Below are 24,185 nucleotides of genomic sequence, written 5' to 3'. Positions count from 1 at the left end.
AGTCCGAGAATTAATATAAACTTCATCACTGGGTCCAGGCAGGTTCTGATCCTTAACTATACATGGCATCTAACCCTGTGTTATTATGAATATGTATCGACTACTACTGGACCCTAATTACGTAATATCAGCATAATTTGTTCCTTAAACCTGTATGTATGCACTTAAGTAATTTACTCTGGATGAGACTGTGCTAAATGCTTAAATTTAAATAGTAAATATAAATGGCTTTGAAAAAAGCCCTACTCAATAGGTGATGAGGTGCCCGTGATGATGCATTTATGAATTTAGCACTTATATTTATGCATTTAGAATTTACATGTAGCACTTACATTTATACATTTAGAATTTAGAGTATTTAGCAGATGCTCTGATCACTGCTCATGCCCCATTGAGCAAGCAGATGCATTTGGCACAAGATCATAGATTACAGCAGCCAGTCCTTACCCTGGTATATCTCAAATCTGAAACACAGAGGTTTGATGGCCACGTTGACAATATTGTTATACCTAGCAGCATCTTGGCAGTCAGTGCAGGTAAGGCAGTGTAATTCCTCATAGCTGTCAGGGTCACAGTTCTTTCAACAACACCATGGAGAACCCAGCCCCAAAATGGCTCCTTACAAATGTGATAAACCACATAGGGGGGCTCTCATCTCTACAGAGTACTAGGAGTGTGTGCTTTTTGAACCAAAATGGCCGCCGGTAAGTGCCTCGTGTCAGGGGATACTGTAACGGTAGAGCCCCAGGGCCCGTCAACCCGCTGTTTGGAGAGATCGTAACACCACGGCCCGCGGCGGATCTGTGTAAACCACAACATTGGAGTGCCAAGTGAAGTAAATGTGTCGTGTGTCTGAGCTGAAACCACTGAAGGAAAGATTAATTATGATAAGTTTTTTAATGACTGCGGCCATTTTCAGAACGTTCAGACATATTAAATTTGACAGTACAAAAAACTTGCGAAGTGGAAAACTGATCCGTAGGACGGTAAATTAGGCTGACACAGATTTCAGCTTACTCTCGCACAGGGCATACCTACGTGTGTGGTACCTGAAGGCAAGGGTGGGGGAATTAAACAGAGCTTAATTTCTGACAAATATAGAATCAAAGACACAATCTAAAAAGCACACCCAATTTACAGTGCAGGAAAGCTCTCAACAACTCACTGTTCTTTCATTAGTAAGTTTCATGTTAAACCCTATTAAACTGGACTGTATGATTATTCAAAATATGTACAATTCACTATTATATACAAATATTATATACAACTTAGTTATGTTCGTTAATACAGTCAAATAATCTTACATTTTTTGTGTATGCAGCCTACAAATTAGGTCTGGAAAAATAATTGAATTCCAAAATTAACTTAAATAACAATTAAACAAAAATAAATTATGGAAAATAAGATTTCATCCAACCACATGTCCACTTAACGAATACGAATGAAGACATTTATTGCAATACTAATTTAAAACATGTACCTAAGGTGACTTTAGAATAAAACGTAAAGGTAACATCTACGTGAAGTAAATACTGGACTGCATTTAAGAAAACATAATTTTATGAACATTTTTCACCATCAGAAATGTATGTACAGTATATGCTGTATGAAGCTGTGTCAATCGGTATGAAGCTAGTTAGTCATTTCGAAAGAGTGGCTACTTAGGAGTAAACCTTATCGTAAGCTAAAGTAAGTTATAAGTAAGATTTATTTTTAACTGTGCTACACAATGAGCTCCCAGTCTAAGAAGCTTAATGAATACATGCAATGTTATTGCAAGTAATTATACTTAAAGGCTTATGGTAAATTCCCATATGGAGTAAATGGTCTAGGTTTATGATGGAAAATCATCATCTAAGTTGTGCCATTTTCAATTACTCAAAATTGCATTATTATATTTGGGGCTTGCCAACATACTGTTTATACTCACATCAACATCTTGCTTCCAATGAGCAGTCAACGGCAAACTGATACAATTTATAAAATTCAATTGAGTTAATCGAATAAACATAACAGAATGAAGGCAGACTAAATGTCAAGCTTTTTCTAAAGGACAGAGGAAGGTAAAACGTACATCCTCACAACACGCATTTGCTTTGAAGAGAATGTTTTTGCTGTTAATACAATAGGGAGGACAGATGTGCCAAGGTTCCATGATTATAGACAGTGTGCTATTGCGGCGTCATCACTGAACTTAACGCACACAGCAACAACCCCCTGGAGACTATTCCTGTTAACTTATATGGAATCTCATCACTTTTTAAGGATGAGTCTAAATTAATAATGCAAGGTGAACTATAATGCAGGGCAGGCAAGCTTAGTGCTTTTCATTTCACATTTCACCTCGCGTTAATTAACATTTGCCCCTGTTTTATGAGCAAAATGTTAGCATAATGTTAGTGGGGTACATGGCTAAATAAAAACAGAATTTACCTAGCTAGCTCACTAGTTGGTATACAATAGCATTTTTGAAGTTACAGTTCACTCCAGTGTTCACCTCCAGTGATTACAGTGTCATAGTCACTTTCATGGCATATTAGAAATATTACCCTGCAGGAATTAATGACCACATGTTCAATACGTTACTGTATATTCACATTTGATTTGCATTCGCAGGTAGAACAATATGTCTCCACAATCTAGAATCCTATCTCCATTGCAGTAGTACAGTCACAGACCTGTATCAAGTCAATAACAGATGCAATCTCCACTCTGTGATAGCCACTTTCAGTTCCTTTAGTGTTAAACTTTAATTCTGTTCAGCCAAATCTGGCCTGGCTCCTGAATACCCCTGTCAGATCCTGTGTCTAAGTAATGACGGTGCAGGGTTACATGCTATGGGAGGGATCAATCACTGAGGTTCATTTGCCTCAAACACATCATGTCCTTGAGCTACAAACAGATCACCCATTCTAGCTAAATGAACACCCTGAGGTCCGACAAATCCGTGTAAGTAAAAAAAGACTTTTTTTATAGGAGTTTCCGTTTGTCATCTTCATAGGATGTACAGGCATTAATGAGGCTTCAGGTCTGGCCATTTGACTGCTTCCACACCAAGCTCCTCCACACATCCACAGATTTGTTGCTCAGAGTCTGTGAGCTGCAGTCAGACCAAGGGGGCTCTACACGTCCAGTTTCGGAAGGACTCTGCCATCACAAGAGCACCATCAACACCATGGCGGGCAGCAATGAAACCCTCCAAACCCTACTGGATGGCGACGAGGAGATGGGGGCGTGTCTCATGGCGAACACTGCGGTGCTGTGATTGGTCGGGACCTCCACGTTGCAAGCCATGCCTTCGCAGCAAGATATGCACTCCTGAGAAAAGCACAGTGGGGTGGGGCATTGAATAAGGACTGACCAATTGGGACACATTAAAACTCACATTTGATTACTTTCAGTTTCCTGTAAGTACAGTGCATGAACTTCCACTGGTACCGTTTCCAGAAGATGGCCGAAAAGACATAAAGGCAGGGCTGAGTTAATTTCATTCATCCATTATATTTTCACAGTCCTTAATGGCGCCACAAAAAAACCAAAATGGAAAAAGTAATCTTTTTATCTCCACTTAAGCCTCAGCAAGTGCACCAAACTCATAGGGGGCAGCTCAAACAAATCGACTTCACAAATCTCTTAAATCAGTCTCTGATCACATGCCATGCTTTCAGTGTAGCTACTCATGCCAGGGTCAGTAAGGACATTGCTTATGAAGGTGAAAATTGTGCTGCAATGCTAATTCAGGGCACAACAGCAGTCTGCTGATGTCTAGACAGTCTGAAAACTGGATAGACAGCCACCAACTGCATGTTAACTGAACCCTCCACGAGGACTGACCCTCATTACATCATGTGCTGTAAACAAAGCAGAATAACAACAAGAGAAGGAGGAAATGGTGGTGCTAGCTGAGCGGTACTAGCAGAGTGGTAACAGTAGCAGCTTAATACAAACATATTCCATTTCTCCCTATGGCCATTTTCCATGCTGTCGTGCTCGTGCATAATCCCCGTACACACAGATAAGTGGACTTCCCACAAACAGCAAGAAATGGAGATGCAAGGTTTATGCACGATACTGACAACATGCTTTTAAGTATAGTAGAGCTTTAGTACTGCAGGGTAAAGAATGCATTACTTCCTCTAAGCCAGGCCATCATGTCACCAATTCTTTTTTGCCTCTTCTTAAAGTCAATTTTACAATTGTAAAGATACGGTTTGCTACAGGTATAAGGTGTACGACTATAGAGGTGCCACTTTAGCTATGACTCTGTTGTGCAATAATATTGCATTTAGACCAGCCAACCATAATGACAAGCAAGTGGTCTGACAAGTGGTCCCAGAGATTAGCACCAATTAAAAAGACTGTAGAGCATGTAGCAGCTGTAAACGTGGCCTTTCAGTACTCTGTCTCTTTTAAAAAATGTATTCCTGAATCCATCTGGGCACCTAAGCACCTGCTGTATGGACGCCTTAGCTTAACAGAAGTACATCACTCCGTTTAAAGATGGCCGAGGAAACCTGCCAGACTGAGCCTCTCCCTAAAACAGCGCTGGCTGTCCCTGGAATGGGCGGTGTGTGTGTCAGACTCACGGTGTGTCCAGCGTCTCTGTGGTGCTGGCAGCCTACAGCGTAGCAGTCCTCTCTGCTCACACACCTCTTGGTCACAGACCTGGTCTTGCCGTGGCTGGCGAAGCGATGCACGGTCATGCAGAACTGCGTATCTGCCAAACAGGCGCACAGGAAACACAAGTCAATCACATCGTCTCACTCTGAATTCACACGCTAATCTGACATTATCCAGTGCACCACTGCCAGTGGAGGCATCAAACAAGTACATACAACTGCAGAAACAGTTACAGTGTATATTTGAGCAATGCTACATTTAATTTAAACCGATTATAACCATTAAACACCACCATTTAAAAAATTACATCTGATTAAACCAATATACACCCTAATTTAAGAGGAATTACTTCAGGTTTTCTGAAGAACTCCAGGATTTGAATTCATACTAATTCATATTAACTTGTTTTATTGCTGCTGTAATCAGTTTTGAATATGAATGTTCAACTGAAATATCATTAAATATACAGTACGTTCCTGGTTCATTGGTATGGCATGAAAATTTAATCCTGATACATTCCAAGATTTATTTATTTTTTTTAGGAAAAATAAAAACTGAAAATGTCGGGCCCTACATACATGGCATCAAAATAAAAGCACCACATTGCATGTTTATGTATGAGCACCAGGGAAATCAATCAAAGCTAATGTTGTGACACTTTGGGAGCAAACGATTATGCAGAAGGACAGAAGGAAAGATGAGGCCAGAGGCGGGGTCAGGTACCATACTGCACCCCTCTCCACCTTCCCATAATGAGAAACCTCTAAGGTGCTACACACCGTTGGTCTGTAATGGTTCTGCCAATGTCACTGTCAGCCAAGAAGCCATGCATTTCCTGCAGTAGGCGAGAAGGCTCTATTGATTGGCTCCACCTGAGGCTCGTCCAATTACAGGCAAAACCCATGGTGAAGTAAATATGCCAGTGAAGGACCTTGACCATGAGTGCACTCATTTAAGATAAATTATGGCTGCAACCGCAACGACACAACCTCAAAGCTGTGTGTGTGTGTGTGTGTGTATATACTGTAGATATACATATATATATATATATATATATATATATATATATATACACACACACGCTACTACCAAATAATAATAATAACATAAAATACATTACTTACAACTTACTTTATATGCATTATGTTCAAAGTGCTTTCCAAATAAAAGAACAATAAGATAAATGAGAATAATATAAAGGATAATACAGATGTATAACAAGCGCAGCCTGTTAGATGTATGAATGGTCTTTCTTTGAGCACTCACCCTCTGGACACCATTTGTCCTCGGCCCACCGGTTGCAGCTGTAGTTGTCCAAGGCGCGCTCGCAGGTGAAGCACTTGAAGCTTTTGGGGAAAGGGGTCACTATGGAGACATGTAAATAAGGAAGCGTTTTTTTTATTTTTTATTTTAACGTTAATTATTTTTCTTCCTTCCTTACATTGAGCATTAGCATCGGTACAAGGTAGCACTGGTTATCATGAAGACGATAAAACTTACCGTCTGCGGGCGGGACAATGTTGTAGAAGTTGATGTGATTGACGTTTCTCTCATCGCATGAGGCTACAATGAAGAGGACCTGCAGAAGCGAAGCGTGAAGCAGGATGACGGAAAACGCCATCGCGGCGGCGGGATGAAGGCCTCTCATCGCCCCTGAAACAGGAAGGAGAGAACATCACTCATCGTTACCCACGGCCTGAACAGGAGGCGCCGAGGTCAATCCCCCTATAAGTCCGGGGGCAACAAGCTTGATACAGCAAGAAAAACCGTGGAAGAAAAATCAAAGCAATCATATACAGCAGGGACCGAGACAATCGAGTAGCACCTGAACCTGTGATTTAATGGTTAGGTGATAATTAGCTGTCAGAGTAAAAAGTAGCAGGCTGTTAGGACATATCATTTCGGAGAGAACCTGTGATTTACACTTCTCCTCAAACTGTTTCCTCCGCCTCTTTCTCTGTGATGGAGGCTCTGAAACAGCAGCTGAATTTTTTGTGAGTTTGGGGAAAGGGAAAAAAAAAAAGTTGCAGTACATGGTGTTGATTTTCCCACCCACATTTTCTGGTGTCACAACTTTTCTCTGCGCTATGTTGCCAACCAGCTTTGTTTGATTTCTGTGAAATTATTATCTGACTTCTATCCCACTACCAAAGTACTAAAAAAACAATCCATCTTTTCTTATTTTGGGAAAAGTTTGACGTTTGAGGTTAAGACGAGAAAATGAAACATTCAAATGAGAGCAAAATAAAAATACAACTTATTATTGTTATTATTAGTAATAATAATAATAATAATAATAATACATTAAGGAATAAAATATTCATTCAAAATTTAAATCCACTTATGCTGCAGTGTATTTATGCAAGCGATTCAGGTTAAGCTGGGTCTGCAGTAATGTGAACCATGACGATGTGCAAAGACTGAGAAAGGGCTTGCTGAATAGCTCACATCTTTTTCAGGCCCTAGGCATGTGGTCTTATCCCCTGGCCCCTAACCCCTGACCCCTGACCATTAACCTTTGAACCCGGACAGGTAGCACCATATCAGCAAGGGGAATGACCCCGGACAAGCCTGAGAAAGCCTTCGATGGGGTCACGACGGAGTTGAGAGACAGGGCAATCATCCACATAAAGCCACAGTTTGTTCTGCCAGCGAAAGATGAGGCTCTTAACAAGAGGAATATAAGCAGAGGGGACTAATTGGCCAGCTTCTTGTCATGAGAGTAAATTTGTGGGGTCTAGTGTTTGAAACAAAGCCATGTTAAGCAGTACATGGATAAGCAGTGGGATTTACTCCAGTGAAATGTCCCCCACGGTTCAATGATAAATTAATCGCTCTGCCTTTTAGATTGAATTCCGGGGCCGGACTGAGGCCGTGGAGAGCCCGTCTCAATCGCCCTGAAAGAGTTTAATCTGAATAGGGCTGCAGAGCAGGAAGAGACACAGTGGAACAGTGTAATGAGAGTGTCAAAAGAGCGCCCTCATTCCCAGACCACGCAGTGTGTGTGTGTGTGCGTGCGTGTGTGTGTGTGTGTTTGTCTGCGCGCACGTTTTCACAAGACCGAGGGGTACAGGAACAGGGAGGAGGGGGTACAATGTGGACCCTGGCACAGGTCCAGAGGTCAGTTCTGGTGCTGGATGGGTGGCGCCGCGGTGACTCCTTGCTTTGGGGAAGTAAACGGAGAGACGCTGTCAGACCCATCAGACCAGCCCATAACCCAGGATTCACAATAACGCAGAGGCAGCTGATTGACAGAGCCACTGAAGTGAATCAGAAGAGTGAAAGGGCATTCTGAGTTATAGTGGCACGGAGCAGACAGCCCACAGACAGTCCTGTCACATTCAGAGAATATTAACAATCTTCTTTTCTGTCCTCCATTTTGGCTCTCTAGCACCAGGCCAAATATAGTGACAACATTAATAAACACACATTAAAATAGGCCTTGTCTATTTACCCAATTTACCCAGTAAATGATTAATTTTCCACCTGACTGTTGTTGTTTCACACAGGGTTGAAATGATGTCCAGATGAATTGAAATAAAATACCCTGAAACTACTTAAGTATCCAATGATGAAGTCAAAGCACATTGTTTAGGTTCAATGTGGCAAGTAGACTTATTCATTCTTGTCACAGTCTGTCCACATAAACCTGTTTTTGTGTGAAAACGTACAAAACCGTGCATTCCATAAGAGCGGATAGAATTGTAACAGCATGTAAAAAATAAACTAGGCAAAATTCATACAACACAAGGATAGCTACAATTTAACTTGTAAACAAGTAAATTTTTTCGATGAGGAGCCTCAAATTATTAGTTATGCCGCAAAACAGCATAGCATTAAATATTCCGACTGATTTTAAACAGATGAGTTATTTGGACTAACATACAATTGAAGGGAATCGTATGAGGAAACGAGCACCATTCAAATAGTAAACATAAATTTAACAAACTTTTTTTTTTTTATTCATTGTGAACCAACAAAAAGATCCCCGCAAAGCACGCTGCCGTCAAAATAAACAGAAATGCCGGAGCCAGTGCACATTCCGAGCTATGTTTGATGGCTAAACAAGGCTGAAAAGCACGCTCGCCTGGGGAAAGCTTTATTATTGTTAGAACAGTTGCCATGGACAGAATCTCTTTGACACTTCCAGAACAGTTACCAGCTCATTCATTTTACCTTCAGGAATCAAGACTCCAGCCAGAATTCTGCCATCATGTGACAAGACAATATCCTGTATGACATCACTCAACATCCCATGAAAAAAAACACAACATTTATGCAAATGAGGATGCAAAATATGTATTTGCAAATATTTTGGGCTTGGTTATGTCAGAGATATGACCTATACATAGGGCATGTTTATTCTGTGATAATGATGACCCCACCAAAAATAAACAGATAATAATACAGACCTAAATAAAAACCGAACGAGCAGACATACTTTACTTAAAATGGTTAAGTAGCATTCAGGAATCCATCCATCCATTATCTATACCAGCTTAGTCTGGTCAGTGTCTGGTCACGGATGGGGGGGCTGGAGCCTATCCCAGCATGTACTGAGCGAAGGGCCAGAATACACCCTGGACAGGTCGCCAATCTATCCAAATCTATCATACCTATGGGCAATTTAGAGTCTCCAATTAGCCTACCTGCATGTCTTTGGACTGTGGGAGGAAACCGGAGTACGCGGAGGAACCCGACACGGACGCGGAGAGAACTCCACACAGAAACTCACTCTCCCAGCATAAGATAATAGGTATAAGCATAAGTAATAGAACTACACATCAGACTACATTTTGACTACATTTTTACTGTCATTTCTAACTAATGAAAAACACTTTTCTCAAGCGGTCATGCATCCCCTCTTTCTGGATTTTTTTTACAGAATTGTACAGTTTCTAGTTGCTAAATCTCACCATCCAACTACACTCTAATACTTAATTTAATTAACAGTAATTGTACATGATATTTGCCCACAGAAAACAAGTTGAAACTACACACAGTGCCCTGTACACATAGCTTAACAGCAAAACCCCCCCACCACACCCCAACTTGAAGGAGTGCCAGTCATCAGACAGTTCACAGCTAAAGTGCTTCTTCTTTTTTTTTTTTGCAAATTACAAGCAGACTTTTTTTTTTTTTTTTACAAGCAGAACAACAAACGGTTCTTTATCAGTTCAACAATCTGCAGGCTTTACTTTTGTGAGATATTAACCAGTGACCAATAGTCCTGTGACCTATAAACAATTCCCAAATGCCTAAAAATTAAATGCCTTCCAATAGGACCCATCTCTTCCATGGGAAGCAGAGGACTTGATTCTAACTCTGTTCACACCCTGTTCATACATGCTAGCATCCCCCATTGATTAGCATGCACAGTGCAGACACTTGGTTTAAACAGAGGCAGAGTCTGCATGTGACACCAAACAACCACCATATCAAGCAAACACTCAAACTCTTTACTCAACATAGTTCTTATTTTACTTTTATTTTTTCTTATTTTTACTTTAGATACCCTCTAATTTTTCTCTCTGAACATTTAAACAAAACTCTTTCTGAGATAAATATCAAATGAATTTGATGGATTAAAACCAGCATGATTTCTCACATAAATATATAAGCAGTGTAAAACACAAGGCATGATTAGATAAGAAACATCGATCTTACAAGCATGGCACATTTCAGGTCCCTACAAGGGCAATAATACTGGTTTTCAAATAGCTTATACATTTTCTCTAAAGAAATTCATATCAATTTACTTTTTAAAAAATGAATGTAACCCTGATTTAGGGGTACTAAATTCAGGAGTTATCAAGCCCAGCTTCTAGTCCTTATCAAATGGTCCAATAAGCCAAAGCCTGCCACACAGACACACACACACACACACACACACACGCATGCACACATGCACGCACACACGCACACACACGCACGCAACCTTCTTGGGAGGAGCCAGACAGCTGATCCGGCAGACTCATTAGCCGAACAGGTGCAGCTAAGGCTAAAAAATAAGACAGGAAAGGCAGACGAGAAAGATTATAGAATCACTTGAAGTTGTGTTTTCTGTTTTCACATGCCCCATTTCCTCCTCAACACCAACTTGACAGGTGTGTGCTCTCTAAGACTTTGTAGACTACATGACTACCACAGTATACTTTCATCTACTAAGGAAAGAAGGCAAAAATTATATCAGTGGTATCTAAATATTCAATATAGTCACACTGAAAATAGATTTATTCTTCACTACACATACTGTAAACCTTGAGGAGTAAGATTACGGTGTGTGTGTTTATATTGTGTTTGGTACAACAATTTGATTTTCAAGTCATTAAAGCAGTTTGTTTATAATTAGGGCTTTTCGGCTCGTGACTTGGTGTGACTGCGGTCAGTACGACTTCACTGCCATTGTCAACTCGAAGCGTAGACTCCCTGTATTTAGCTACATTTAGAATGTTAAGTTCTGGTCATCAAGAGACCACCACAACACACTGCCATGTACACTATAAAAAATTTAATGTGTGACAAAAATTGGAACAATTTCAAAACATATTGGAAAACTACATGTTGTTGAAATTCATGACAAAATTTAACCAGCAAATTTAAGGACCATTTAAAATCATGATACAGATTTATTTTTCCATTTTCTCCTATAGACGGCTTAAGCAGCTTGAAAAAAAACATTTAGGCGACCTGCCTAAGATATTTTAATGCAGGAAAAACCCTGATAAGTTAAAAGAACGCCCAACTGGACATACGATGACAGGATCAAAGAAAAAGCATCCATCATTTTCAGGGAGCACCTGAAGGTGCCCTCTGGCTGTGCCTACAGCTGACCATGGTCCAGATAGTTTTGACACTTGAGACCTCTTTCTTAAACACAGCGTTCAGTCACAGCCCTTGGAGCTCTAAACACAAAGTCAAACATCCATAAAATGTTTTAGAGTGGGCCATAAATCTGTATGGCAAGCTCACGGGAGGTCAGGAAGTATGCACAGTCAACTTGGGAGTGGCTCAGTCGATGTTCACGTTGAGAGTAAGCTCTGCCCTATATGCTCAGGTTAGAGGCTCAGATATGTTATCAGGTGATTATGAATGAGGAGACACAGTGGCAACGCATAATTGGCAGTGTCCTTCCAGAGGGTAGGTTTGTTTAAAATCAGCCAAGTGTTACCACTATATACAGTCCGAACAAAAAAAGGTTCCAGGGACTGACGGGTTACCCCTGGTTTTGAGTGAGAAGCACAGCCATGCTCTGATTGGCACAAGCTCTCTCATACAGTGCTGTAGAGAGGGATCTCAGGTAAGTATATACCAGCAGCCAGTATAGGGAGAGACATGGCGCGCCTGTTATAGGCACTAGCTCTCCCAAAATGTGCTGTGGAGACACTGGCTAACAGGTGAGAGCACCTGAGGAGGGCACAACCTCCAAGTGCACTGCTTTAGACACGTGGGTGTGAAGGGTAAAGCAGAAACTCAAAAGATTCCGCCAAAGAGAAGAAACAGAACACAAAAAAATTTCAAAATGAACAAACATGCCCTTGGAATGGGTCTCAACAAGCTGCAAAATAAACATGAATACTGAGATTTACATTTCGACCACAACTGCAGAATATATGTATAAAAAACAACAACGACAAAAAACAAGCCAAACCCAAAAAAAGCAAAAAAAAAAATAAAGGAGTGCACAAGTTTCAACCTGACAGTTTGACTGTGGGTCCCCAAAGGCTCAGCTTGTGTACATGTTGGCAGAGAGCTGTCTGTACTGTGACATCTTAACTATCACTACACACCAAACACCCAGTGTAGTCTTTTCAGGCCATTCTGTGGATAAGAGACCCTGTGATTAATTATAACAAAGCCAGCAGCTAAGTGGCATTTCTAGTGACTGGAGATCTAAAGCAGTAAAAATCAGACAAAGCAGGAGTGAAACCTGAAGAAGCAGCGCTGTCAGGTTCTGCCTGCTGGAAGAGAGCAGCGAAAAACACCTCTATCCCAAAAGATCCCAAAAACCACAGGAGAAAATAGATTTACATAAACTGTTCGAAAATAATTATTTTACAACAAAATAACTGTAGATTTACAGGATTTCACAGTTCTCTCAAAACACTGTCACATAAAATAGGATGTATATAGGATTTATTTTTACCCTTCATGAAATGATATTTCACTGGCAACATCATTTCTAGTCTTCACTGTGTTTTTTACAGGACAATTTTTTTGCAGTGTACCCTGATTGAGTACGAGTTCTAAATTCTGCATGCCAAGAAGCTTATTTTTAATAAGAGAAAACCTTGGCACACACATCAATAATTGTTGTGCCTTTCCCAGTTCCCAAGCAAAAAATACATTCCATTCCAAAACAGAGGTCCTTTTACACCACGTAAGTGCCATAACACATCCATCCTGGCTAACCTTCCCCACAGAGGAGGCCTTCAGTCGGCTCTTCACCCAGAATATCTACAAGCTGTCAAACTGAGAACAGCCAGAGATTCTCAGAGTGGCATGAGAGCGGTTTCCTGAAAGAGGCGCTCAGTTTAATCTCCTAAGTGTATTAAAGTTTATTGCATCATAGCGACACACAAAGGGACCAGTGTGTGAGCCACAGGCCTCAATTGATTTTTTTTCCCCTAGAACACAAAGTTTAAAAAAAAATAAAAAAATAACTAAAATCCATCAAGTTTTGAAGAGCCTTATCTTTGGCGAAATTCTGTGATTGTGATTCGTGTTTAAGATGCATGCATTTCTATTTCTTTTTATATAACATTTGAAACATATTCCAATGAAGAAAGATACCACCCAAATCTGCTGTTATATCAATTAAGTGGATTATACCATTGCAATCCCTTAGCAGAAAAGAATTTGAGTTTTTTTCTTTTTTTCAAATATAAAATAGGCAGCACCAAATACCAACAGCTGCAAATGTGAAATACTAAAATTTACAACCACTAAAAACAGATAAAATAGCACACAAGTTTCTGTTCAGATCTTTAACTCTGCGGTGGTTATCCTATATAAACCAGTGATAAAGATAAAAATACTCCGAAGTTATCCATGTTTGAAACAGTAACTCATCCCTGAACACTGATCTGCCCTGGAGGAGATATCTGTCTAGTGCAATCAAGATAAATGTGTGAAATCTAAGAGTCTTGACTGGATTTGAAAAGAAAACTAGTGCTATTGGAGCCAAGGTTTTCAGCTGTTCCAAGATTCCAAAAAAAACAGACATGCTCTCTCCCTGGTAGAGGTTTACAGCTCAGATTCACCATACTTCAATCCTTGCTCTGGTTTATTCCTCTTTGAAGGTACACACACATTGAGGCTGCTCATTTTTAGAGTTCACACCTAAATTCAATTAAACTTCCACAAAGATGCGCCATTTATTGACAACTTGAATTGTGGCGCCCACTATTAATTTCCGATTAACCAGCATATTTGCTATTAGCTATTATTTAGCTAGTTCTGCAGTCTTTCATGTTATTTGTTGTTTTTTTTTATCCTGCTGATAGCCCTACAAAATTAACTGTACATACAATGCAGAAACATTGCAGTAACATAAAAAGATATTTTTAAAATAATTTTCCCAGCAGAGTTGATCCATTGATGATACGTGCCACCTTTCAAAGTTCAGTCTTAAGTGATCCTCATAGTTACAGCCCTAAGAGAGCAGGGTTTCAGAATCATCTGCTAGTCGACAAGTTGACAGCTTAATTATTACTTACAGTGACTGTGTCGGCACAGGTTGATATGACACACGGAAGACCAAGCTACGGATCAGGAGTGCTGTACAAAACCTTTTCAAACATGGCTTCTCTCATAGAGTGTTGACTTTTACCATACGGTCCTCCATCAAAGATCACTGGCTAGCTATCTGGTTCAAAACCAACTCAGTGATGCAAGATATTATTAGAAAACCCAAAACGAGCAGTGGTGTGGAGCAGTGGTTGGAGAAGCAGAATAAAGGTTTCAGGTTTTAATTTTGGGTGGGACACTGCTGTGTTCTCCGAAATCAGGAAAATTGAAGAATTCCTGAATTTAGAAACATGAATGAATGCAGTACATGTTATGGCCATCCATTTCTCTGGCCAATATGCAAATATTAATAGATATAATAAAAAATAATAAAAAAAACTCAAAGCAAACAGAACACTTGATCACTGAATATGAAATGTTTGAGGTAGGGCTGGACTAGGGTTGGATACAGGTGTCATTTAAGTTCTGAAATGCAAAAACCAGCTTTGCTCTTTCTTTTTTCTTTTGTACACTTGCACGAATCATTCCCCCTTCAGCACTACTCCCTTTCTTTCATTTTTGGCAAAGTGTCACCTGTATATTATTGCATTCCTTTGAATTGTTGTACACTACACCGCTGACAGATTAATGAACTCATTTTGTTGGTACAGGGATAAACAGCTGAAGTCCTGGACAGGAAGTTACAGTAAGGGGCAAGCACAAACAGGATTGTGGGAAAGCTATCACGTTGCCTGCACTGATGCTCGCATACCTGGTGGAGGACAAGACGCCCCAAGCCTGTATTATCGCAGTGGTTGGTGCACTGCCAGCTGTACTGGCTATGGGTGCAGAGCAAATAATTTTATGGCATTTAAAGTTCAAAACAGATTCAGCTCAGGAAAGCCCTTATATCCAGCCAAATGCTCTGGCACGCCTTTGATTGCATGCGCTTTCCTGAAAATTAAGCCAGGCCTCATGCATGAACAATAACAAACTTTTATTTATTTAATTTATTTCTTAGGTGGATGTGCTTAAATCTCAACAATTCTCACATTTCCCAGAGGGGATGTGTGCACGATAGGTGACCCTGGTGTCAGATTCAAAAACAGCGGCCACATCTCCGTGCCCCTTCTATCGCACACATTCTGCACCGGGATTCCAGGCGCTTTGGTTTCCCCTCGCATTGAGGCGGAGAGCCGGAGAAGAATGGCAAACACTAAAATCCTGTGTTGACTATTCAAAACGCCTGTGAAAAATGGCAGTGTCGCATTACGGCAAGCGGGTGTACGCGTTGCACGTTTAAGTGGGGGAGATAAATCAAAACCTCCCAGATGCTTCGGTGCGGCGATGCTTAGCAGAGGGCTTATGGGAGTCTTCTGCTCAGCGTATATTTCTTCTGTTGACTATCAGCGGGAAACACGCGGGTCTGCCTCCTCCGTGCGCAGAGAGGCACAATGCTTTCTATTATATGGCACTTAGAAGGCACACTCATCACCGAGACCTGTTACTGCTGTGGAAGCCATAATGAGAGCATTGCAGACCCTTTTCATGTGGAACAAAGTACAGCATAAAATTATGACAAAACCATTAAAACACCCCTTTTCCAGTGGTGTTCCTGGGACAAACACCGATTCACAGCGCTACACCTATCCACCTATCCGCCCAACAAAATATCATCTGTTTCATTTTTCACACATACAGTGCTAATTCACTTTTTTTATAACTGGTTTACTGTGAATTGAACATATTATTAGGCCAAGTTAAGTTCATAGAAAAAAGCAAACCAATAATTATGTCAATGTCCACAAGCCTTAAAAAGATTTTAAAAGAAGCATGACACAAAATTAAACCTATTTTTGCAAAGAATATAAAACCGCCAGTCTACCTGCAGTGTCCCAATCTTCAGGAAGAATTTTCCCTCAGTTGATAACTCCGTCAACCTTCAAACAAAACAAAAAACAAACAAAAAAGTATGAGAAAACAATCTGTATGACAGAAACTTTCCTGCACTTTAGGCCCATTTCCACCCAGACTCTCTCCACTCAGACTCAGGAAGTGGCAGGGTTAGCATGCTTAAAGCTAACCGGCAGGGATGTAAAGTCTAAGACTCTTCAATTGGCTTGTTTACCGATGCTGACTTCCCAGAAAGACAGACACCCTGTTGTAAAACACTTAAGTGTTTTACACAATGCCCTGTTGAGGTTTAGCGCCTTCCCTGCCTATAGGAACAGGATGGCTCCCTGCAGTGCTGCGTGTCTGGAGTGTTTTGGTCAACGAGAAGGACTCCAATTTGGGTTGACCTCCAGAATCCCTGTTCTAGAGGTCAAAGCGACAGACTCCAATCAGGCTCGACGTGTAGAGCAGGGAATGTGGGCAGACATTTGACTGTGGCTCTTTCGGGAGGGAGGCGGGGGATAATTATGGAGTCCGACTAAAGTGGCAATAAATCGTATTTACATGAAAAAGCATATAAACATTCCCGGATGGCCCAGGCTTTGATATGCAAGCCATTCAACAAGACGTGTCAAACAGCAGAGATTACACTGTCAGGCTGACCGAGATGTCTTCCGAACTGCCGGGTGCACTTCTACCGCGTTTTCTGCAAATCTTTATTCTTATGTTTACTCAACTCACCTCCATTTGTTTTTTTGGTTTTTTTTTTTTGGGGGGTGGGAGCAGGGGGATTAGCCTCCAGCAGATTGTAGTCAGTTTTCACATCCTGTGCCATTATAGCCATGTCTAAATGTCACAGCTCAGATCTAGTTCCTGCCCTAGGCAACTTTTCAGCAGCTTTCTAGCTTCACTACACATTGGCCCTCACTTCAGATCAAACGGTAATCGGTGACGCGGTCAGCTCCAGATGTAGATACGAGATTAAGTCTGCTTGGAAACTGTTCAAATACGAAACGGCAGCAAAAAAAACTGTTTACAATTTTAAAATAAAACTAAATTCCAACAGGGTTATCCCCTTTAGAGGTTCTTTTTTCAACAAGCATCCTAGAGAACACTAGCTCACTTGTGTGGCTCTTGCAAATGTATAATATAGTTAGTAAACAATTTTTTTTTTAAGTTTCTTGCATTTTTATTCCTGTGCCCCATTACTTCCCCAAATTCTCCACCTCTGCGTGTTACTTGTCAGCACTTAACCCTATTTCTGTGCACACTGACCCGGCGCCCTTCTTCTGCACCGTCATTACAAGGGGGGAGGGACCAGGTCACCTTAATTAGCCAACCAGCTGCACCTCCCCAACCCCTCCCGGCTCCCTGGCTGCAGGTTCCACAGCGCCTCGGAGAAGCGGAATCCCCGAACAAGGACACTCTTTGTGCGCCCTTTCAGAGAGGAAATCGAAACGCTTTAATTCGCCTGCTATTCAGACAGTCAGCAGTTCGGCCGGGTAAAAAGGGGTCGAAACGACCGGGCTCGGGTGTCACGGGCCTGGATTCTGCTCCTCCCCCCCGTTTTGTGTCCCCCTGATAACACGCATGGAGGCAAACCGTACTTGAAAATGTATGCACAAAAGCCAGCCAGTCAAAATCATCAATATACAGTATGTGTATACAGTATATACAGTATGTGTTTTTCATCACATAAGGGACCAGTGTGGAGACAATCAATGCTCCTCCATATAATTCCACTGGTATGCATTCAGGTAAGCATATACCCTCCATTAAAAATCAAGCCTGGCACATGACTGGTAGAAGAGGATACCAGCCATAAGCATCAGGTACCATCAGGTCTGCAAACCACACTAGATCTTCGAAGCTTACCAGCATTCTCACAGGTAGGCAGGCAGAGTGCTCAGAAGGAATGCCACGATCCCCTCTGGTCTGGATCACAGCACCGATCTGGGTATGCAAACTATGTTCCCAGGACACCTGCTCGGACAAGCTTAGGAGATCTGTTGACTTTTTACTGCCAGACACAACTGCGAGCTATTTTTAAAACACTCCAGACCACAGCTGTAATCTAAAAGGGCTGTAAACGGGGCCTCCCAAAAGGTTCTCATTATGAACCCAGACTCAGCCCTATAGCCTAGACATCACAGATCACAGCTTATGTCATTAGCCTACACCAGGGGTGCGGAAAGAAGGTTCTGCCTTTAATTATCTTGTTAGCCGAATTGGTCACGTGATGTGAATTGTTTTAGCTACATTCACTGATAAGCTCAATGAAACTTGTTACTGTGGTCTAGTCTACAAGTAGACCAGTGTTGGTGTACAAGGCTAATTAGCTAATTGGCTCAGGGGCAACTGGTGGTAACAGAAACCAGCATACGTACAGGTCCCTCCAGGCCCAGAATTCCCCACACTTGGCTGACCTAGAAAGCAAAGAGATGGCCTTTTTGCCCCCACAGAGGTTAACCTCATTAGCCCAATTCCTTTCTGCATTCGTGCTAGGCCACTCACAGTTGAATTGGCCTCTGCACGCACACCAGAAGGCCTGAACCAGCCCAGCAGTACAAGTGTGAGATTTCAGTATGCCACATAGCTGGCTTTGGGGGTAATTCTGTGTACTGGCTGTATTCAACTCCAGCAGGAGTGGTGCACCTCATCATAAAGGTGGGCTGCCTTTTTCAGGGCTTCAAGTTTCCTCAGTAGATTTAAGTGCATGCTGGTAGAAGCCATTTTCACATCAAGAACAGCCAGAACAATTATAAACAGTTCAAAATGGAGCAAAACATGTTTATGCTTTGAGACAAGTGTTATTATTGCGTGACATTATTGCATTATTTAACAAATGCTTCTGACTAATAGTTATAAAACAAAATTATGTACACTGCCATATTGGTGCACTAAAATATTTATTTTTTAATTATAAGCTATGAAACTCATTGGGACAGGTAAAAACAGCTTGAGGACCCTTTGACTGCACATTGGCTAACCTGATCTTCTGTGTTGGGGAAAAGGTCACTCACAGGTAACACGCAGATACAGATCACCTGTGGACTGTGCATGAGTTCTGTGACTGAGGGGGATAGAGAAGGTGTACCATAATCACCATTTACAACATATGCACAAGAAAAATCTTCTGCTGAACAAACAAGCAATCAATCAAGCATCATCATCCTGACCTTTGACCCCTACTCTAAAAGCGACACACAACGCCTGCTGACTGCTCTTCATCACAATCCATAAATAATAACTACAAAATGTGACAGCCTACTGAAGAATTTCAAACAGCAGACATGTTTTTATTTCCCTGATTCAATAGTAAAACCAAAGGCCGCGGTACGTTGTTCTAAATCAACTTTAGATCATTTAAAAGATCAACTAGATGTGAACTTTTCCCCTGCGCTACTTATAAATACACTCTGTATTTTCCCACGGGGACCCAAACGGCCGAAACACTTTCAAACGCTTACAACTTTATTAAATCGCTTTGGAGTTTGCACTTGTCCCGTTCAACAATTGACTCAGTTAAAAGGGGGTACCTCCACATTTCACCCTCAAGTACCCAGTTTGATAGAGTGAATAATCATGCCCTTTAAGCGGCGATTAACTTTATTTCATTTTAAGCTGCTCGTTAAGCGAAGAAAAGGTTGCCGTGGTTTTAATTAAAGAAACACAATGCATTTCTGCATTTGCAAGGGGATCAATAAAGCACGGCCCATCCGCGTCATGGCTCGTTCAGCTGGTCCTTTTGTTGACAGTGCTTTTCTAATGGCCTAATCTTCCTGGACGATGAGAGATCGAGAGTTCTGTTGCTCTCGTTTCCAGATTTTTCCCCCTGAAACTCGCTTAATCATTAAGACTGGATCAGCACTAGCTGGAAGCTGTACTACCGTGGAGTTTTGTCAAGACTTCTGAACAGACGTCAAAGAATGAACCTTTGAGATTTCAGTGCACTCTAAATTTTATTTAATTGCGAGTGTGTGTGTGTGTGTGTGCCTGTGTGTGTGTGTGTGTGGGGGGGGGGGGGTGTTTGGGCAAGGGGTGGGGTGGGGGGGACAGTGTATTTGTCCCCCTGTGCCCCCTGATATAAAAACACAATCCACAATGTGCTCTCTGGTTCCTGCTTCTTGGAATCACAACCGTGACTGAGATTTGGGAGCCTTGATAATCGAGAATTCTCAGCGTGTATATAGCGAAGCACACCAAGCAAAGCGTGACTGAAACGCATTATGGGTGAAACCACTTCCAGTCCAATCAGGCCAGTCTATTATACTGGCCTCCTATTTTTCGTTAACATAACAAGGTTTGAACAAGAATGAGAGATCTTCTGGAAAAGGTGGTTAACATTATTCTCTATAAAAATGTTATTATACTATTCAGAACGAGAAAGGTCACATGCAAAACTGAACCAGGCTGTGAAATATTTGATAGTTACTTACTGTCCCATTAACATATATAATCAACATTCATATTCATCATTGAAGAATGTCACCACAGCTAGCTAGTAAGACACCCAACTTACCTAGGGACCAGCTTGTAGCTAATAATGACCAGATTTTGATAGACACCAGGGATTTCACATATTGATTCTGTGAGAACACTAGCTAGATACACTTAGATATTTAATTTTAATCAAACATAATATTGGATAATATTGGCATCCAGACATTAATTGGTTAATTGTGCCAAGCTGGCACACTGACACACCAACGCTGAGAGCAACAGATGCGTCATGTCCATAAAACGGAAAAGCATCACCCTCTGTCTCTGATATTCTTTCTTTTCTCTCTCTTTCTCAGCACAAGAGGGCACATACACAAACTGAATTTAAAAAGGCTGGTTGAACAAGGTCTACTTGTTGCAAAAGCCATAAAGTTAATGAGTGTTGCGTGGCTCCACTGCGAGTTCCTGTCTAACGTTTGCAGGTCTGATTGCCCTTTGTGAGTTCAGTTTTACGGCACTGTGGCAGCCACTGAAGAGCTGCTGGACCCATGCTTGGGATTCCTGTGGTTTCGTACAGGTTTGGAACAGGACTAGCCTGTGGCATGCTGTACCCTAAAACATCAGAGACAGACACACAGCCCATGCGGAATACCTTTACATTACTGTACATCACAGCTACAAGATATTTCATTGTCAGATCACTACCTTATTCAAGTGGATGTGACCACAAACATTAAGGCTTAAAAAATAAAAAATAAAAAAAACACTTTTTAACTGCATGGAGAGAAGTGTGCGATTTGAACCTGTAACAATGAAATAATTACAGCTGAATTTCCACAAAATCATGGTAGAATTCACATAAACGTGCAAGAAAAATCAAACCAGGCTGAGATCACACATTAGGAAAGAGAAAGCTGCACGGCAACAATAGAAAATGAAAACACCACAGACTGTAAGAGAATGATAACCACAATGCTATTTTCAAAACCCAGCAGAAATCATTAATCAGGGGTGCAGCCCTGAATACACAGTGTTATCACTACCCTGATGAGAGTGCCATTGTTAATGTGGTCTGATAACACCGTTAGCTGGTATCTCATTTCCACAGTGTTCACCACGCCAATCCTACATCCAACTGTGAGAAAACACTGGCAACAGTCTGCATTAAAAAAACTAAAGGTTATGCCCTAAATTCCGCACTCCCCATATAAAATGGCTCAGAATAGCCTAAATCCCCAGGCTTCAGTAGAAGTCCAATGCTGGAGGTTGGCTCTTCTGGAGGTATCGGCCAACTTTCTGCTCCTGAAATATATTGCACACTTCCTGGTATCTGCTGTTTTTTTTTCATTGTTAATACTTGTGAAGTGCCCTAACTGCTCTGCTCTGTAAACAAGTTCACTTTAGCAGGTAATTCAATGCTGAAATCTTCCTCTGATGTCATCCAACAGCAGATATTTCTTAGTGAGGGGGGCTAATGGACATACTCCCCATGTACATGTACACACACACACACACACACAGTCCCTCTCTGCTCTTCCCCAATCTCTTGCTCACTGTCTCTTTGCCAAACCTCTCCCTCTCCTTTCCGTGTCTCTCTCGCTCCCCTCCCTGATAATCAGTAAGGCATTCTCCTGACCCAGTGTGATTTCAAGTGGAACAGACCTGTCTGTAATCTGCCCTGCCAGTCACACTACAGGAAGAGAGGGCAGCGATCTCGCTCTTGACCACTCTGATGGAAAGGGAAATGACTGATGGAGCTCTCTCCCCCGCGCCTCTGTCACAGAGCCTTCCGGGTCTCGCCGATTAAGCGCCCGGCAACAAGGGCCAACCTGTCAGACTGGAGGCATCGCTGAGCGGTGATGTGCCACAGTCTGGGGCTGCCAGATAAACAGAGAGGGTGAGGTTCTGGGGGCATTCGAGTGGGGGGTGAGGGGACACTTCAGCCCGCTAAGGTCCGGCGGGGGTGAGACCCAGCCTTCACACAAACAGCGCTTGTTATCACAACAACAACAAGAACAACAACACAAACTCCTGGACCGAAGCCACCCTGATCTTCACTATGTGTGGAGATCTGCCAGTTCACCACACAGCCAAAGCCGGGGCCTTTGCCACCATCAGAACCAGGGACATGACCTGGAATCACAAACCGACATTTTGGCAGGGTTCCTCCTCCAGGTTACACAGCTTGCCCCCCCACCCCTGTGGGTAAGGCTACTCTTACCCACAGCATGGCCCAGCCAATCACAGGCCCTTAAATGCTTAATAAAGAGATGCACACCTACACTGCAGGGTGCAGACTATGAAGTGTGGAACTAAAAGGCAGGGTAGGCCAGAACTGCAGTAGTAAAGAGAAAGTGTGACTATAACACAAGCACCATCTCTATACAAATACACTCTAACTAGCAAAACTCAGGGGAGAAGGGAAATCGGGTGGGGAAATACTATAATAGCAATACATGCTTATTTGTAATTATATTACTTAAATAGTATACTACTAATGCCCTTTAACTTCACAGAAATTACCTGAAGTGTTTAGTGACAGAATCAAACAAAGGTGAGTGGCTTATTGTTAGGACTCTTTAGTTGGCCGCAAACAAGTTCTCAATACGGTGCACCTCAGCTGTCTCAAATGGATAAACATTAACTACATTTCGAGAGGTCGTGAAATTCCCAGGTCAGTCTACAATCGCTTCGTGGCAAATAAAACGCTCCACCAATAACTTGTAGTCGTGTTAGGACTCGTCACTGCGATAGCTCCAAAAAAGAAAGTTCTTCCTCTGAACGTCCAGTTTCGTTGTTCAGCACAAATAAAACGAATGAAAGCTTCAGGCTTTTCACAGCCGCAGCTGGGATAACTTCATTGTGATTTACCCGTGTCCAGAATCTGCCGTCCATCTATGTCTCAAAACGCAACGAATGAACACTGTCAGTCATAAGAGTTTTCCAGACGTCTTCAATAAGCCGATCACAATAGCCTTTGTCCGTTGGATACAACGTCTGAAACAGCTGGCTACTAGACGTTCGGCGCAAAACAGATTGCAAATGCTCTATAAACACAAAGCCGCTGTAGCTAGCAGCCAAAGAAACGCTGGCGCAAAAGTCGAACGGTCAGTTTTACAATGTTGCTATTTGACTGTACATCATCCATCTGCTAAAACACTAAAACTTTAAAATGAAAATAACTTTGAATTATGTCTGACAATGGCTAACCTTGCATTTAAACTTCCGTGTGTTTTCAAAGTTTATATATTTTTTTACTGAATCAAGGCACCCGAAAATAAAACGGTCGAAATCTCAACCGCTGTATAAATCATTAAGAACATTCTTACCTCTTTTAATTAGTAAGGAAGTTTACGCACAGTGTGCAGTTCAGGACAGTGTCACATCTCCCCACAAGCGCAACAGTCCCGCTCCATTACCAGCGTCCCGTCCCGACGCTGACACCCACGAGGTTGGAGAAGGGCGGGGTCGGGGCAGCGTGGAGGCGGAGATATAACCAA

At 41.8% G+C, this 24,185-nt stretch overlaps 1 protein-coding gene across 4 annotated transcripts; it reads right to left on the bottom strand.

Moving 5' to 3' along the window:
- Window positions 1-878: 878 nt before the first annotated feature.
- lypd6b (LY6/PLAUR domain containing 6B) lies at window positions 879-24,149 on the bottom strand. 4 transcript variants are annotated; one of them, XM_035407459.1, is made up of 6 exons: window positions 24,015-24,149; window positions 16,235-16,289; window positions 6,121-6,273; window positions 5,887-5,985; window positions 4,587-4,717; window positions 879-3,318 (listed from the first exon to the last, which is right to left on the bottom strand). In XM_035407459.1, exons 3-6 carry the CDS (start codon window positions 6,266-6,268, stop codon window positions 3,154-3,156), a joined length of 543 nt encoding a protein of 180 aa, XP_035263350.1. In that variant the 5' UTR covers window positions 6,269-6,273; window positions 16,235-16,289; window positions 24,015-24,149; the 3' UTR covers window positions 879-3,153. The 4 variants fall into 4 exon arrangements, with proteins under 4 accessions (XP_035263350.1, XP_035263351.1, XP_035263352.1 ...); XM_035407460.1 differs by having other exon boundaries at window positions 24,045-24,107; XM_035407461.1 differs by lacking the exon at window positions 24,015-24,149 and adding an exon at window positions 16,984-17,408.
- Between the last annotated feature and the right edge of the window lie 36 nt (window positions 24,150-24,185).

This window comes from Anguilla anguilla, chromosome 3 (genome assembly GCF_013347855.1).
Source record: "Anguilla anguilla isolate fAngAng1 chromosome 3, fAngAng1.pri, whole genome shotgun sequence".
Taxonomy (NCBI): domain Eukaryota; kingdom Metazoa; phylum Chordata; class Actinopteri; order Anguilliformes; family Anguillidae; genus Anguilla; species Anguilla anguilla.
Note: the sequence above shows the minus strand (reverse complement) of the source record. Positions and strands in the feature narration are given on the sequence as shown.

Coding starts and splice junctions, on each gene's coding strand:
- lypd6b (XM_035407459.1), bottom strand. CDS start 6,268: ATGAGAGGCCTTCATCCCGCCGCCGCGATGGCGTTTTCCGTCATCCTG. Junction 4,718..5,886: donor GGACAAATGGTGTCCAGAGG/GTGAGTGCTCAA, acceptor CCTGTTTGGCAG/ATACGCAGTTCTGCATGACC. Junction 3,319..4,586: donor ACAGAGACGCTGGACACACC/GTGAGTCTGACA, acceptor TGCTTTTCTCAG/GAGTGCATATCTTGCTGCGA.